At 37.9% G+C, this 17,139-nt stretch overlaps 1 protein-coding gene across 2 annotated transcripts in view; it reads right to left on the bottom strand.

The window, feature by feature from the left end:
- Positions 1-635: 635 nt before the first annotated feature.
- The window catches only part of LOC126457533 (deubiquitinase DESI2), a 124,010-nt gene continuing 107,506 nt past the window's right edge, over positions 636-17,139 (bottom strand). For both annotated transcript variants that reach the window (XM_050093889.1, XM_050093888.1), the window contains exons 5-6: positions 9,065-9,206; positions 636-3,860 (exon numbers count right to left, since the gene is read on the bottom strand). In XM_050093889.1, coding sequence (XP_049949846.1) covers positions 3,696-3,860; positions 9,065-9,206 — 307 coding nt within the window. In that variant the 3' untranslated portion in view covers positions 636-3,695. The remainder of the gene's footprint in view (positions 3,861-9,064; positions 9,207-17,139) is intronic.

Genomic DNA, 17,139 nt, shown 5'->3' with positions numbered 1-17,139 from the left:
GTGCAGATACAAAGATCACAGTCAATAATAATAATAATTATTATTATTTACATAGCTACATTTTCAGTGAATGAAGGTGGATGCTCTTAAGTAGTACATGGGACAAGGTTAGCTTCAAGCCATGTACAAGTTTTACTACTACTTGTCCATGATGATAAAGCAACAAATTTTTTAACATAAATCCTACAGGAAATTTAAATTTGTCAAAATTTGTATTGACTATCTGTGGCAGGTTAGAACATTACAGCCAATGCACTGATCAATTTGTTGGTTTTGTTCCACAAACGCAGAACTTGACAAAGAATGATAATTTGTTTGATGAAGACTGAATCCAATCAGTGGAAGGCACTTTGATGGGTAAATGGAACAATGGGATTGACAAGACTTTTCAAACAATGAATGAATATTTGAGTGTATTGGACATTGTTATGGAATGTTAAAATAAGACTTATTTCTTACTAAAGTTTAAATCCTATGACAAATAATAATGTACATATGGCAATGCTGTAGGGTATTATTTCAAATGACAAGTCTGGTAATAAAATATTTTCTTTTAACAATTTTCATGAGAGTAAGACATTGGCTTCTTGTGGGTATAGGAGAGGGAGAGGGGGAGAGAGAGACCACAATGTGGATACATTGTAAACAATTTATTTCAACAACAACAGATGAATTCACATACAAGAAACAGATTTTTCTTTTTGTAATGACACACGCTAACAGATGTATCAAAAGTCATCTGTAACTTAATAATACATTTAAAATTCCACTAATACTCCAACAATTCCATTAACAATGAATCACAGGCATCATCTTATGAAATGACAATAATCATTTTGCAGTCCAATTCCAATATCTTGTGGAAGAAATAATGGCACTTGGTACCACGAAACACATACTCCAGCCTTCAACTCTTCATTAAAAGAAAGATGCTTTACAATTATATCATAATTGACAACTCTTCTATGTCAAGTGTTCTCTACTCAAATGAATAAATTACCTATACAATCAAATTATAAAGATTAACTTTTATAAAAAAAGAAAAACAGATTTTAAGAGATTAGAAAACTTATATGAGGTAACAGGATTGCTTCAGAAAATCCTCTCAATGTTTAAGCTGAGAGTATGCTTGTACAATACCTTAGAAAAGGAACGAAATAATGTTAAACAAGTATCAGATCATTGCAGGTATTTTATTAAAAACATGATTTCCTAAAAGTAAATAATTTTACAGAAACAAATGTCAAAGTTCAGTGGAAAGATTAACAAATATACTCATCTACAGTTTTTACCTTTCTCCTTACACAGGTACGTTATACATCTTTAAATAATACTAAATGAAAATGAACACATTCATACTAATGCATAAATATGAAACACTCCATTATCTGAAGAAAAATATATTTTTATTGGAAATTTAGTGTAATCAATCCATTATAATGTGTTTGTTTATACGACTTACACACAACTCTCCGCACTTTCCAGATTTGTAGAAAAAACAATCACAAAATATTAATATTGTTCTCAATGCCACCACAACACATGAGAGGAAGAGAAATTTCTCAGTAAATCAATTATGATCATGATGATCACCATCATCTAAATTTATATATTTGGCAAGATAAATTGAAACAATAACAGAAACGTATCTCATCTCTGTCACACACGGAAGATTTTTCACAATTTTTGTAATGTTTAACATATCCAACTATCAATTAAAAGCACCATCTTACAAGACCATCTCTCTCTCTCTCTCTCTCTCTCTCTCTCTCTCTCTCTCTCTACACACACACACACACACACACACACACACACACACACACACACACACAAAATATTACACCTAGCACCCTCACTAACCGACTGGAACAAGTACCGAATACATAAAAATCAAGCTACTGTCAAAGTACTTCTAAAGTCTTTGTGAATTAAGAGAAATGCATGCATCAGATACGTACAGTTCTACAAAGAAATTCTATTCTCCTTACTGTCAATACTACCTACATATCATGTCAGGATGCATATACAACTGCTTAAATAAGCTGCAATAAATACTAATATTACTAGTAGCAGTAAGAAAAATAACAATTGTAGCCACTAAATGAACTATCAGTTACCTGAAGGTTGGACTGAAGAGATATTGGTGGAAACAAATTAGAAGTGGTCTTATTCACAAATCATTGCATTCACAGTATATTGTGACCCTCTCATTCCTGGGAGCCTTTAAGCACAGTGATCGCTGACAATTAAAAATCTATAGTGTTCCAACTACTTGAGACTGAAACATACGGTGCGTAAATGAGAAGTATGAAAGAATATACTAGAGTGGTATAGTGAAAGTGTGTATATGTGTGCGCATGCATGCGAGAGTGCGCATGCAATGTTGAAACCAAAGTCACTAAAATTGTACCAAGTGGTCAAGATACAATACTAAAACTAAAGGCTGGAGCACAGCATACAAATGCAGAACAACAAAAATAGAAGGCAAATTATGATCAATATTGAAATGGGGACATCAAAATATATGCCGAGTACAGTGTGAGACCAAGAGGGAACACACTGTTTCATCTGGCAGCCTCAATCAAACTGGGCAGCAGCAGCAGCAGCAGAATATGGAATATCAAAGACAGGCGACTTGCATGCACTGTGGTAGTAATAACTAAATGCTGCTTAAGGCTTTTGATAAAACCAAACGCAAAATAATGTTGCAACTAAAAGCCAACCACATACTGGGAGACCATATACATACACCTGTATGTTATATCACAACAAAGGCATATTTGCAACGTACATACTGTTGTCCTATACAACACCATTCAAACTGCTTTAAGAAATTATGAAAGGGACAGGTATGTCTTATGTTTTACTTATTTGTCACTTTCATCATTACTACTTCCCTGAACACAGATAAGTGATGTGAAAATTGTCCACTCTGGGTTGTATGTAAATTATCATACATCATTTACAGGTGCCATACATTTCAGTAAAATTTTCCCCTGAAAATTTTTTTTTTTAGTCCTCAACTCTCACTCGTATGACATTTCAACACTTAGGTCTTCATTTTCTTACCTTGATCTATTATTCCATTTACTCATGTAACTGAAATGCTACGTATCACTTACTCAGTATGTAGTTGTCCAACATTTTGGTAAACAATAGTTCTTCTAAACCTCCGAGAAATGATGAGTACAATGTCTGCAATTTTACTCATCTTAAAAAAATAAATAGTTCCTTAAATTACTCCTACTTCAGCACTGTGTAGAACATTTTTCAGTCATAATAGTTCCAATTCTTACCTTACAATATAAAAAAACTAAATTTGTGCAAATAAAATAGTTGAAGAACTTGCATAAAAGATTTGAAATTTATGAATAAAGATGTGTCATTGCAAACTTATATACTAGTTTTTCAGGGCACCTTACTCATTAACTTGCATAGTTTTCCATGTACAATAAAATTTACCTCATACAGTATCAGAACATTTCCTGCCAACTCTAAAAATGCTAAGGTTTCATCTCTACCTGACTGTTAATAATATTTTGTATTTTGTTATGTATTGGACAGAATAATGAGCTCAGTATTGTACTTTGAACACTTAATTGTAATACCGGTATTTATAATCATTCCATTCTCTTTAGGCCTACTTTTTTTCTTTCCACAACAAGTTCCCATCTGAAACTTATTTATCACCAATGTTACAATGAAGTATCTGATGAATTTTCCTGATGTGAACTTATAGAATGCTGCAATGCCATGGGTGTTAACCATTCACGAGGCAAGCAGCGCTGGAGAAAAGGAACACACGAGCTGAAGTACGCCAGTCGGTTCACCCAAGATGGTATCTCTTGACCACAGAGAATCTGTAACCAAAAAAAGTTGAATCTCAAGCTCACTCAGAACATGGATCTCAGCTTGCAAATAATTTCCATACAAAACTTGCTTTCATAAAAACTAGAGCACCACATACTGGGAGTGGGAGAGGGAGAGGGAGAGGGAGAGGGAGAGGGAGAGAGAGAGAGAGAGAGAGAGAGATAAGAATCATGTGACAGACTGAAACACGAATTAGAAAACATATTCTTATGGTATGACTAAACTCAAAAGACAGCATTGTGATATGACCAAAGCTCTCAGTCAGTCAGATTTTCTAAATACAGCACTAATCAAGCAAGCACGGGTAATGCACTGAACATTAGCTGCAATATATCTTACTGATTAATAATATTTTTGAGAAATTATATGAAGATACAATAATTAAAGCATCTGCATCCTGAATTGATAACACTCTCTCTCTCTACAATCTGTATCTCTCAAGTACACAATCTGCCTACTTCTTTTAAAAGTAAAAGACCTTTACATTAAATTTACTGTAGATCAAGATCTTTTTCCATTTATTGGTGGGTTAAGGACAAAATGGGCTCAACCTTGTATGAAAAATATATTTTCATGTGCAAGAAAATCAAATGAGACCACAGTCCTCACACAAAAACACTGATATAATGAGATGGAGCTGAGCAGAATACTACATGTACCTCTCCTCTGCCTTTGGTGGTGAAGAAGAAAGTCCTGTATGATCTGACTTACTTTTCTGATGGGTACATTAAATGACTTGAGAGTGAAGAGTTGGAGGAGAATGGGTATTTTTTGATTACAACTCGTCTGCTTTAGTGCCATTTGAAATGTGTGTAGGTCTGTCCCAATTTTGGTAAAATGTTAAGTGAACCACGAGGACATGTTTAAATAATAATACAGTACAGGTAATGAAGTTTTTGTCCTTAGGTGTATGTAGCGGGTAGAGTGCCATACCACTGACCCTTCGCTTACGAGTCATAATCTATCCAGCACCAAATGTCACTAATTCTTGAATTGTGTGAATTCAAAGTGGCATCATTATTTGACATTAATTTATAGGATCGGAGAAGGAGTATGGAGAAGGAGGTAGGTGAGGTGTTGCCATTCAAATTACTGCACTGAATCCTACCTAGTTCCTGGAAAAGCTATGGAAAAAAAAAGTTGAGACTTTTGTAAGGCTGAACAAGTTATTTTTGCAATGTTATCTACAATTTAAACTGACTTGAGTGAAATTACTCATATAATTGTTCGAGTACTCTGTGTTTTATTACATTGACAAGAGGCAGGGTACTGCCTGTGTTACCATGGTAGGCGATAAGTACGCGAGAGCAAATCTGCAGCTTGTACCCAGTGAGATGTTGATACTGTATGACAGTCCTCTTGTCACTCTTATTTTCAAGACAATATTGGCATATTGTAAAGTGATAGTGCTAAAAAATTATATTTTAATGCAAAAATTTCATATTTAACTTGCACAGATTACCCCTTTCTGGAAAGCAATACATAAAATACAGTAGTTTTCAGCCAGCATCTGGTCAAGTTTTACACAGGGGCATCAACATGCTGCTTCTTTTTGCGATGTAGCAGAGATGTTCCCAATATATGTCCTTGGCAAATTGGAGGCAGACAATGGGAGCATAATATGTAGTTGCCAATGATCAACTGTTAGCTGGAAAGTATGAACTGCTCACAATATGTGAATGGTCTTTCATTCACAATCTGCTGTAGCCACACATTGAGGTTTCAGCTTTATGTAGCTGTTAATGGACTCGTATAAATCGGAGAACAGTTGTTGTGACAATAGACATACAAATTAGTTTGTATAAAGTATGGAACTTTGTTATTGGTGACACACAAAGTATTTATGTTGTGTCAATGGCCTTTTATTCCTGATTTAGTCTGAAATATGGAATATTAATTGTTGTCATGGACTGATATGAATTACTTGATTATGTCGATAGCCCTTTCATTATATTCACCTTATTTCATATCTTGGCACTTATTAAACACACACACCAATGCATGCTGCTTTCATCTGTGTCATAATGATGATGTGGCACGTTTGTGGATCTTAGGCATTCTCAACAAACATAATTAAAACGTTCTTGGTGACAAGTCCAAAAAGTTTCAAGACTGGATTTAAAATAAATTGTGGAAGTACTTGGACTTAGTCACAAAACTCACTCATAGAAATTTGTAAGTGATTGTGTACAATTATTTTGGTGAATGGTGACTGTTATAGTTTTTCTACAGCTCTCTTACATTACACAATGGCACACGATGCAGTAAAAGTCAAAAACTCAAGTGATACATGTATTTTATTTGTGAGAATGAGCAGCTAATTGGTTAATTTCAAATGATAAGGATATTCATGCAGAAAACATATCAAAGAAGCAACTACACAATATTACATGTATAATTCACCAATAGAAATCCTTGGGTAACAGAAGAAATATTGAATTTAATTGATGAAAGGAGAAAATATAGAAATGCAGTACATGAAGCAGGCAAAAAGGAATACAAACGTCTCAAAAATGAGATCGACAGGAAGTGCAAAATGGCTAAGCAGGGATGGCTAGAGGACAAATGTAAGGATGTAGAGGCTTGTCTCACTAGGGGTAAGATAGATACTGCCTACAGGAAAATTAAAGAGACCTTTGGAGAGAAGAGGACCACTTGTATGAATATCAAGAGCTCAGATGGCAACCCAGTTCTAAGCAAAGAAGGGAAGGCAGAAAGGTGGAAGGAGTATATAGAGGGTTTATACAAGGGCGATGTACTTGAGGACAATATTATGGAAATGGAAGAGGATGTAGATGAAGATGAAATGGGAGATCAGATACTGCGTGAAGAGTTTGACAGAGCACTGAAAGACCTGAGTCGAAACAAGGCCCCAGGAGTAGACAACATTCCATTAGAACTACTGATGGCCTTGGGAGAGCCAGTCATCACAAAACTCTACCACCTGGTGAGCAAGATGTATGAGACAGGCGAAATACCCACAGACTTCAAGAAGAATATAATAATTCCAATCCCAAAGAAAGCAGGTGTTGACAGATGTGAAAATTACCGAACTATCAGTTTAATAAGTCACAGCTGCAAAATACTAATGCGAATTATTTACAGACGAATGGAAAAACTGGTTGAAGCGGACCTCGGGGAAGATCAGTTTGGATTCCGTAGAAATGTTGGAACACGTGAGGCAATATTAACCTTACGACTTATCTCAGAAGAAAGATTAAGAAAAGGCAAACCTACGTTTCTAGCATTTGTAGACTTAGAGAAAGCTTTTGAGAGAAGGCTTTTGACAACGTTAACTGGAATACTCTCTTTCAAATTCTGAAGGTGGCAGGGGTAAAATACAGGGAGCGAAAGGCTATTTACAATTTGTACAGAAACCAGATGGCAGTTATAAGAGTCGAGGGGCATGAAAGGGAAGCAGTGGTTGGGAAAGGAGTGAGACAGGGTTGTAGCCTCTCCCCGATGTTATTCAATCTGTATATTGAGCAAGCAGTAAAGGAAACAAAAGAAAAATTCGGAGTAGGTATTAAAATTCATGGAGAAGAAGTAAAAACTTTGAGGTTCGCCGATGACATTGTAATTCTGTCAGAGACAGCAAAGGACTTGGAAGAGCAGTTGAACGGAATGGACAGGGTCTTGAAAGGAGGATATAAGATGAACATCAACAAAAGCAAATCGAGGATAATGGATTGTAGTCAAATTAAATCGGGTGATGCTGAGGGGATTAGATTAGGAAATGAGACACTTAAAGTAGTAAAGGAGTTTTGCTATTTAGGGAGTAAAATAACTGATGATGGTCGAAGTAGAGGGATATAAAATGTAGACTGGCAATGGCAAGGAAATCGTTTCTGAAGAAGAGAAATTTGTTCACATCGAGTATAGATTTAAGTGTCAGGAAGTCGTTTCTGAAAGTATTTGTATGGAGTGTAGCCATGTATGGAAGTGAAACATGGACGACAACCAGTTTGGACAAGAAGAGAATAGAAGCTTTCGAAATGTGGTGCTACAGAAGAATGCTGAAGATAAGGTGGGTAGATCACGTAACTAATGAGGAGGTATTGAATAGGATTGGGGAGAAGAGAAGTTTGTGGCACAACTTGACTAGAAGAAGGGATCGGTTGGTAGAACATGCTTTGAGGCATCAAGGGATCACAACTTTAGCATTGGAGGGCAGCGTGGAGGGTAAGAATCGTAGAGGGAGATCAAGAGATGAATACACTAAGCAGATTCAGAAGGATGTAGGTTGCAGTAGGTACTGGGAGATGAAGAAGCTTGCACAGGATAGAGTAGCATGGAGAGCTGCATCAAACCAGTCTCAGGACTGAAGACCACAACAACAACAACAACAATTCACCGATTCTTCCAGCAACTGATTTAACAGACACATATGCCCTATTTTTCTAACACCAATGGTAAGTTCAGTTCCAGAGAATGGAACTTAATTCATGTATCCTGTCAGTCTAAGAAGTTTCAAGACTGAATTAAAAAAAAACAGAGAAACATTATGATAGTGGTTTTAATGCTTTAAGTGTTCTACACCGTCTTGAATACAATACACAGAATTCATATGCCATGTAAAACTGTCAGTGAAGTCCTTCGGGATGTTATTCAACTTGCACGTCACAATGACTTGAATGTCAGTTATGTCATCAAAACATTGACCCTTCATGTTATTCTGTATTTTGTAGTTTTGTGGTAGATTCATGCTGATGACACAAAGGCTCATCACCCACGATGATTTTTTCCAGAAAAGAATAGTCAATATTTTGCATTTCAACCAAGTCACAGCCAGTGCCCACACCCCATCGTTTTTTTCAGGGATCAAGGAATGCAGTACAAACTTTGCGTACACTTTTCTTTTCTATTCTTCAAAACATTCTGGAGACTCTTGAACACATGATTTAGAGATGTTGCTCCATTGCGATTTATGATGCGGTTGCATGTCCTCTGCTTAACACTGCCTGCTCAGGTCAGACTGGTTGAATATACACCTGTTGTTTACAGTTGTTAATCCAAGCCACCACCATAATTACAGTGCTCTGAACTTTTTGGACAGACAGTGTAAAGCATATCTACGACTACACAACTCTGAATGACAGTATGACGGACTACAGTATATCACTGTTACTGCCATAATTATAATGGACAGAATGCATTGATACTTTTTCTAAGTCAACACACATATTATGCTCACCTGAGTGAAGGAGCCGGAGAAGTGATTGCAGTTCTTGTTCATTAAATGGTAACGATCTCCACGAAAATCTTTCCCAAGTTCTACTATTATTCTCTTAACTTCATCATCTGTGAAATCTGTGTTACCTATATGAACAGATTGTCTAGAAAACAAATATATTACAATAAATATTTTATAGCAAAAACCTATAACCAAACAATGTTTATTACAAATGGTAATTCACCTATACAACCAAAATTTTCATTCACAATGGTGTGCTAAAAAGTAATGCCTTCAATTTTTTTTTGTGAAAACTTATACAGATTTTTGAATAATTCAAACACTGTTAACATTCTACATATTTATTATTCACTATATACATATTTGCAGCCCTCAGCCACTAGAGGGCTCCGATTGACACGGCAGAGTGTAACGTAATTATGCTGGTGTGAGAAAAACAGCATGCTGTAACCGAGTTTTGAATTTGAAGAGTCCATCCACACATGGAGCCCTTCTCCTTCAGCATGACAACTCCAATGGAATTCAGTTTAAGAGAAGCCTAAAGGATTTATTGGTGGCCAACTCCTTCTACTCCATTGATGAATTTCTCAGTAGGACCAATTGGTGTGTGTGTGTGTGTGTGTGTGTGTGTGTGTGTGATATAACTTCTGCACCATTTCAGTGCAGTAATGTGTTCATTGTAAATAAGTATTGTAGTAGTTCTATTACATGTTTATTACCTCATAAATAAAAAAAAAAACCTTTTTTAAAATTTTAAATTCAGTGCATTAGTGTTTGCAAAATTATTCTTTCATATAGTGTTCATTAAAAAAATGACGATCATTCCACTTGGGACCTGTGGAAGGTACATTAACTCATTTGTTTCAGTTGTAAATATTTGCCATGTATTGTTGTTTTTCTGACATGTTCCACATCCTGGAGGACCTCCTCACTATGGATCAATTGGAATGAAAGTATCTAATCTGATCTAATCCAGATGACACACAGGCACTGCAACGTCTACAACAATCCGACACCTTGAGTTCACTGTCATCAATCATCCTCCATGAAGTCCCGACTTGGCCCTATCTAATTTTCATCTGTTTCCAGAACTTACAGAGCACATTTGAGGACTTCACTTTGATAGTGATGAAGTGGAGCAAGCAGAGGTAGGTTGTAGCTCAGCCAACGAAGTCAAATATTCTACAGTGATGATCTCTTGTTGGGAGAAATTTGTTTGTCACCAGGATCACTATGTTGGGAAATAAGTTTGTAGACATGAAGAACAAAGATGTAGAAAGTTAACATTTGTTTTATTTAGAAAGCTTTCCAAATTTTCACATGAAAAATTTGGAGGCATTACTTTTCAGCACACTCTCGTACACCATGAAACAGAACAAATGTAAACTTAAAAATTAGAATAACAGTACCATAAATAAATGCTACCAATTTAGTAACAGAGTAATGGAACATACATGTTTTCGGAGGAAGGGTTGTAAAAGAACACATGCAAAGGGAACTACTCATCTGCAATCGACTTATACATGGTGAAAAACACATGCAAAGCACCTAAAAAAAATGTGCTAGTTTTCATGTAAGCTCTCTCTCACCCCCCCCCCCCCCCCCCCCCCAAAGTAGTGGTAACAAGGAGACAACCAAGCCACTCACTGCCATGGTAAACCAGCCAACCAGCCATTAACTGTTACCCTAATGACCAAGCCTTGAAGAATTTAACCACTTCTTCCATCAATTCTTTAACTGCCTCTCATTGTGCTCAGATGTGGAGGTCTCAGCCTCCAATCTCCTCAAAGTGAAAGCAGTGGTCTACTGCTCACCCAACATGTGTTATATCCTAGTCCACCCCCATGCTGCTTCTGTCCCCACTTTTGTTCACCATGAATTTTACCCATGTGGATGAAACAGGTGCAAGATATGTCCCATGCAACCACTCATCACCTGTTAGTAGAGTCCAGTCACTGGCTTTTTGAAACTGACCAAAGGTAAGACAGCATCTGAGTGCAATGACATCACATACACTGTCACTAACTACAAACTTTACCACTTGGTGTGCAGCATGATCACAGCCACAATTCTGACTTCAACATTAGATTTAATATGTATGCAGGGACAGGAAAAATTCATGAAAATGACAGAAGTATACTAATACCAATATTTATAACTGACAATTACTCAATGCTAAAACTGCAATTTGTCTTCTAATCTTCTCAAGTCTAAGTTTCCCATATAATCTTAAACTTGCAGTTCATTTCCCATGTAATGAACTTTGATATGACTATGAAAATAACACAGAATTTGGCCAAAAACACCAGGTTTGGCAAAAAATACCAGTAAATTTGAGGAAAAAGTAATGGGAACTTTGTCAAGAAAAATAAGAGCGAACTCTGGAGGCAGGAAAAGAGCCAATTTACGCACAAAATTAACACAGAATATCACACAACAGTAACACTGAAATGGCAAAAAATACTGAATAGGGTGAAAATATAATGATGAATTTAGGAGGGAAAAGAGAAAGAAAGAGAGAGAGAGAAGAAAAGGAAAAGGAGAAAACGCAAAGATTTTGGTGAATGAGTACTACAAAATTTGGTAAAAGAATTACAAAACATTTGGCAAAAAAAAGGGGTCATCGAATTTGGCAAACAAATTACAGTGTACCTGGCAAAAACAACACTGAATTTTTGCAGAAAATGTGGTAAAAGACACCCAATTTGGCAAATAAACATGCCAAATTTCAGTAAAAAAAATAACAACCAATTTGTTAGAAATAACAATGAATCCGGCAAAAAATAACACCGAATGTGGTGAAAAATAGCACCGGATTTGGCCATACAATAAAATGATCCCCCCCCCCCCCTCACACACACACACACATGGATGCACATGTGAACTGTGTTTCCATTGCATCCAGGCCTCCAGTGCATCCACCATTCTTGCAAACCGTTTGGCTTCTACCTCTGTTGATGCCCACCCTCAGCTGCTCCCTTGTCACAACATTGTCCTGGTTGTTGATCTTTTTCTCTTCTGTAAATTAAGTTTCCACTTTATTTCTTCCACTCATTCTCTCTTGCATTCTCCACTCCCTCATTAAGATGAGGGTTCTCATGATTGAACCTCGTGTTGCTTTTATGTGAGGGTACAGAAATTTTGGAATTTTGGTTGGGAAGATTCCCATGAATATCTTCTCTGATTTGGAATTTCTGTACTATCAGCATTAAATATGAATGACTGAACATTCTATATCGAAACTTTTAAATAATATGATCTACCATCTAATAAGTTTTAGATTTTGTTAATGATTTATTACGTAACATGTATTAGATTAAGTATATGCTTGTCTTTCATAACATCTGTCTGATGTATCCGTTGGGCTTTGTGCAGTGGTGTGAACACAGTGACAGATGCTCTGAAGTCAGCAAAGGTGTTGTGGAGAGATCCCAACACTGTATGTTGTTCCGCAGAACACTTCAGGCAAAGGCCTTCCTCGGAAAAGTGTTAAGGATGTTATACAAAGAAGGAATGTCAAATGGATAAGAGTGAAAGTCAGTCGTCTGAGATCCCTGAAGTTGAGGATGTCTTTGTATTTAAATGAGGCAATAAATTTGTTTGCTATATTCATGTCCTTGGCTATTCATTGAAGTATGCTCGAGTAACACAAGAATGTCTGCATTTTAAAGAATAAAATGGAGAAATGTTCTGCAGGACCAGGAGACATGTAATATCCTGCTTAACCCCCACAATTCCCAATGGAAGCCAGTTGTCTACCACATGTGTTTACCCTTACAGGTGCTTCAATTCTTTCCTGTTCCTCCACACCAATCCAGACAGCCACTCAAAGAATTTGTGTTTATGGGAGAAGGGATGGAGGTCCCTACATTCTAATTAAAATTATTTGTTAGTTAGCACTTCATACTTTGGAGCTTAGTTCTACCAATCAGAGATATTAAGTGTCATCCATGAACCACCCTGTCATTGCCTATGCACCGCAATGAAGTGCCAGTTAACTTGTAGTGTTTCAATAGCATTGTGTATATGCTGCTCAGAAGCCATTTAACCTGTTAAGTGGGTAGTTTGCGCGCGCGCACGTCTTCCACAGTGGGTAATATATGCCAGTGCGCCTGTTCGAGGTGGTGCTGCGCACTGTTCTCACGTTTTCCTTCCCGTTTTCATTGTTGAATTTAAATTGATATTGTATATCTAACAACAAAGATGATGTGACTTACCGAACGAAAGCGCTGGCAGTGATATTGGGTGGAAATGAATAAAATATATTGCATAAGTTAACGAAACTGTATTTTCACAATATTACATATCGTTTTCAGTGTGAAACATTTTAAAACAAGGTGTTGCACACAAGGAAACTTCGCATTCTGCGCACCAGTAAGAAGTCTCTTTGCGAAGGCCTTTTCTCGTACACACCACACACCTCCTTGTTAGTCTTTTCTTCGTTGTGGGCGGAAGAAGGTCTGGAAAACGCCTGGTTGTAAGGCGTGTTGCTTTTGGTGTTCGAGGTGGGCATCCTACTGATGTCCCTTGATGTGGTGAAGATATGGTCAACTGTTCACCAAGACTAATCAGGAAGCTCATTCTACTTTGTTCGCCACCATGCTTCTTGTACAGAATGTATGCATTGTAGCATGCAATGTCCAACAAGTGGCGGAGAAGCTTCTGATAGTATTTTTTCAGCCTGCTTCTGGCCATCTGGTAGCTTTGTAACTGAGAATCGCACCTATCCACCCCCTCCCATATTCTTGTTGTAGTGAGCGACAACTTGAGGCTTTTGAACGATTCCCTTCTTCGAGTTTACATTTACAAATGTATCGTCATGGAAGGTGCTGACCATAACAATGTCTCTTTTGTCTTTCCATTTCATTACCATCTGCTTGCCTTTGTACCCTGTTATGTACTCCCCTTTCTTCAGTTTTTCCTTTTTTACGAAGTCAGGGAACCCCTTCCTGTCTCGCCACATTGTGCTGACAACATCGGCGTTATTGCTGGTTAGTTTGTCCACCAAATCTGCACTGGTGTATCAGTTGTCAATATAAATACAGTGGCCTTTCCCGAGTAGATCGTGTGCAAGCTCCAAAACAATTCGAGAGGTTATGTTTTCGTCTGGATAGTGACTACCATAATTAGTGTCCTTTCCAGTGTAAACAATAAAGTCCCATACATATCTGGAACTGCTTTCACAGAGTTCATACAATTTGATGCCAAATCTGGTACGCTTTGATGGAATATATTGCTTCCATCCAATCCGTCCTTTCCAGAGCAACGACGATTCGTCAACGGTGATGTTCCTTTCTGGCATGTTCACTGATCTGAATTTACGCCGCAGATGCTCCATAATGGGGTGAATTTTGAATAGTTTTCTGCTGATAGTGCCTAGTGGATCATATGAGGTATTGTCAGCAAAGTGGAGGAATTTCAATAAAAGACGAAACTGCTTTTCACTCATCACTTTCCTGAAGAGAGGCGTGTCAACTGATTCCCTCTTTGAAAAGTACATTTTGTGGTCTGGTTTGTGAAGAATTCCTTGAAGTACAAGCATTCCAATAAGTGTTTTTACCTCGTCGCGTGTAGTATTCTGCCAACTGTGAACCCTGGAGCGTGCTGCTAAATTGGGATGAGAAGCTATGAACTGTTCTGCATATAAGTTCGTCTGTTCAGCTATCATTGTGCACAAAGCATCATCCACAAAACACATAAAACAACTCATCACATCGTTTTGTTTGAGAGGCACAACTGTACCACTATTAGCACTGAGCAAATATTGAATACGAACTGAACTAGCATGCACAAATTCACTAGGTACCGTCTGCTGCAGTAGTGTCTCATTGTCAGATGTTTCTGAATCGAAGTTACTTTCACTAGCCTCAACATCTGTATCTTGAAAACTTTCAGAATTGTCACTGAAATTATCATCACTTTCTAAAAGCAGCTTCTCAATCTCCAAATCTGATAAATGACTTCTTTTCGCCATTGCAAAAGATCACTCACTAACGCTGCAGTAAACACAGACGAAAAAGGCGCGCTTTTGCGGCTGCTTCACAGGACGCATTTTCACAACGCGCGCTCGGGTGGACAATGTTATAACTAGCCTAAAACACGCTGTGTTGCGCGACAAGAGCTGCCATCTAGTGGACGAAGTTCAACTAATACCACAGTGTCAACGGCAGGCCGATAACTCTTCATTTCCAATAGCTACTAGCCACAGAACGCAGTGGACGGATATATCCACCGAACCCACAATGCAATAGCAGAGCATGGACGGATATATCCATCATGCCCACTTAAAAGGTTAACTGTCACCAGTGCAGCAGGCAAAAATAACAGTTTTAATCAGACTGTAAGAAAAGAATGAAAACTGGTGTAATTTTCAATGCTACTATGTGTGTATGCGTCACCCATCAATCAGCTGCATGTGAGTAATTTTCTTTTTCAGTTGTTGTTACCAGATACGATAATATATATGACATTTCAAAAGTTTAAGCATAAAAAAGGGAGAGAGAGGAGGATGGGGAAAGGGAGGATGGAACGAGGGGAGAGGGTGAGGAATGAGAAAGAAAGAAAGAGAGAGAGAGAGAGAGAGAGAGAGAGAGAGGGAGGGAGGGGGGGGGGGGGGGGAGAGAGAGAGAGAGAGAGAGAGAGAGAGAGAGAGAGAGAGCTAGCTTCAAATATCCACACCAATTCTTTTATTGCAGTCCCACTTTCATCCCACATTTCCCATTTTCACTGTGCATGTATATTGTGGCCACTGTTAAACAGTTTACAAAATCTGTTGAAATGAACCATTTTGCTTCCAGGACAGCTGCTTTGACACAGCGCTGCAGGGCTTATTGTTTAATCTCAGAAAGCAATGTAACGAGAAATTGGGATCCTGATCTCACAAATGGGTAAGCGGTTGATCCACCATTATATCCCTATTTTTGCTTCACTGCTGCTGTCAGAAATGATTTTAACATCCCGCTGTGCACTATTCTACGCCATTACATAACCTTTACCTAACTGTTACATAACTGTGGTTTGTTTCAGATCTAATCAAAAATAAGTAAAGATGGTGCATAGGCTAAATTTTCTGACTGTGCTCATATTGCAGCAAGAATGTGAGTATGGCAATCACCTACGGTGGTACAGATATGGTGGAGATGGGAAAAGAGGAGACACATGACTATGGATGTGAAAATAATAAAAAGACTGCTCAAGAATTTCTTGCATGTGTGTTCGGTTATTGAACAGGATGTTGGGCCCACAAAGACAGTTATCACTGAATAAGCTGTAGCTAATGCTGCTGTGGCATTTGTGCAAACGTCCTCAGTTCCTGAGACAACACAGAGAATCCAGTTTATCATGTCCGCCCCGGTAGCTGAGTGGTCAGCGTGACAGACTGTCAATCCTAAGGGCCCAGGTTCGATTCCCGGCTGGGTCGGAGATTTTCTCTGCTCAGGGACTGGGTGTTGTGTTGTCCTAATCATCATCATTTCATCCCCATCGACGTGCAGGTCGCTGAAGTGGCGTCAAATCGAAAGACCTGCACCAGGCGAATGGTCTACCCAACGGGAGGCCCTAGCCACACGACATTTCCATTTTTCCAGTTTATCATAAGGTTGACCCTAACGGATAATGAAGGATACTTCCAAAGCTGTGACTAGGGAGGAGCACAAGCATGTATCGAGTGATACGTTGCAGCCATCCGTCAGGAATGTTGCAGACCGTCTACAACGGTGTGCTACTAATGCTGGTGCCTCTGTTGAAATATGAAATGGCAGGGGTCGTAGTATATGGTAGAACCGAAATTACCCACATAACATGCTTTGTCACGTATTTATAATGAAAAAAAGAGACATAATAGTGGATAAGTTTGATTGTGCAATTAAATCACTGATCATGAACTGTTAAACAAGTGTATTCAATACAAGAAAACTAGACATACTTTGAGTAAAGACTTCGATGTCTAAAATGACAAAAACAGTATTTGGTATGCGCAACTGAAAGATACATATGGCGCAACAGATAAAACATGGAAAATAAAAGTTTGTTCAAACAGTTTTGCCTCAAAATGGAATTGTACATTTGTATGACAC

This window comes from Schistocerca serialis, chromosome 2, assembly GCF_023864345.2.
Source record: "Schistocerca serialis cubense isolate TAMUIC-IGC-003099 chromosome 2, iqSchSeri2.2, whole genome shotgun sequence".
NCBI lineage: Eukaryota > Metazoa > Arthropoda > Insecta > Orthoptera > Acrididae > Schistocerca > Schistocerca serialis.
Note: the sequence above shows the minus strand (reverse complement) of the source record. Positions and strands in the feature narration are given on the sequence as shown.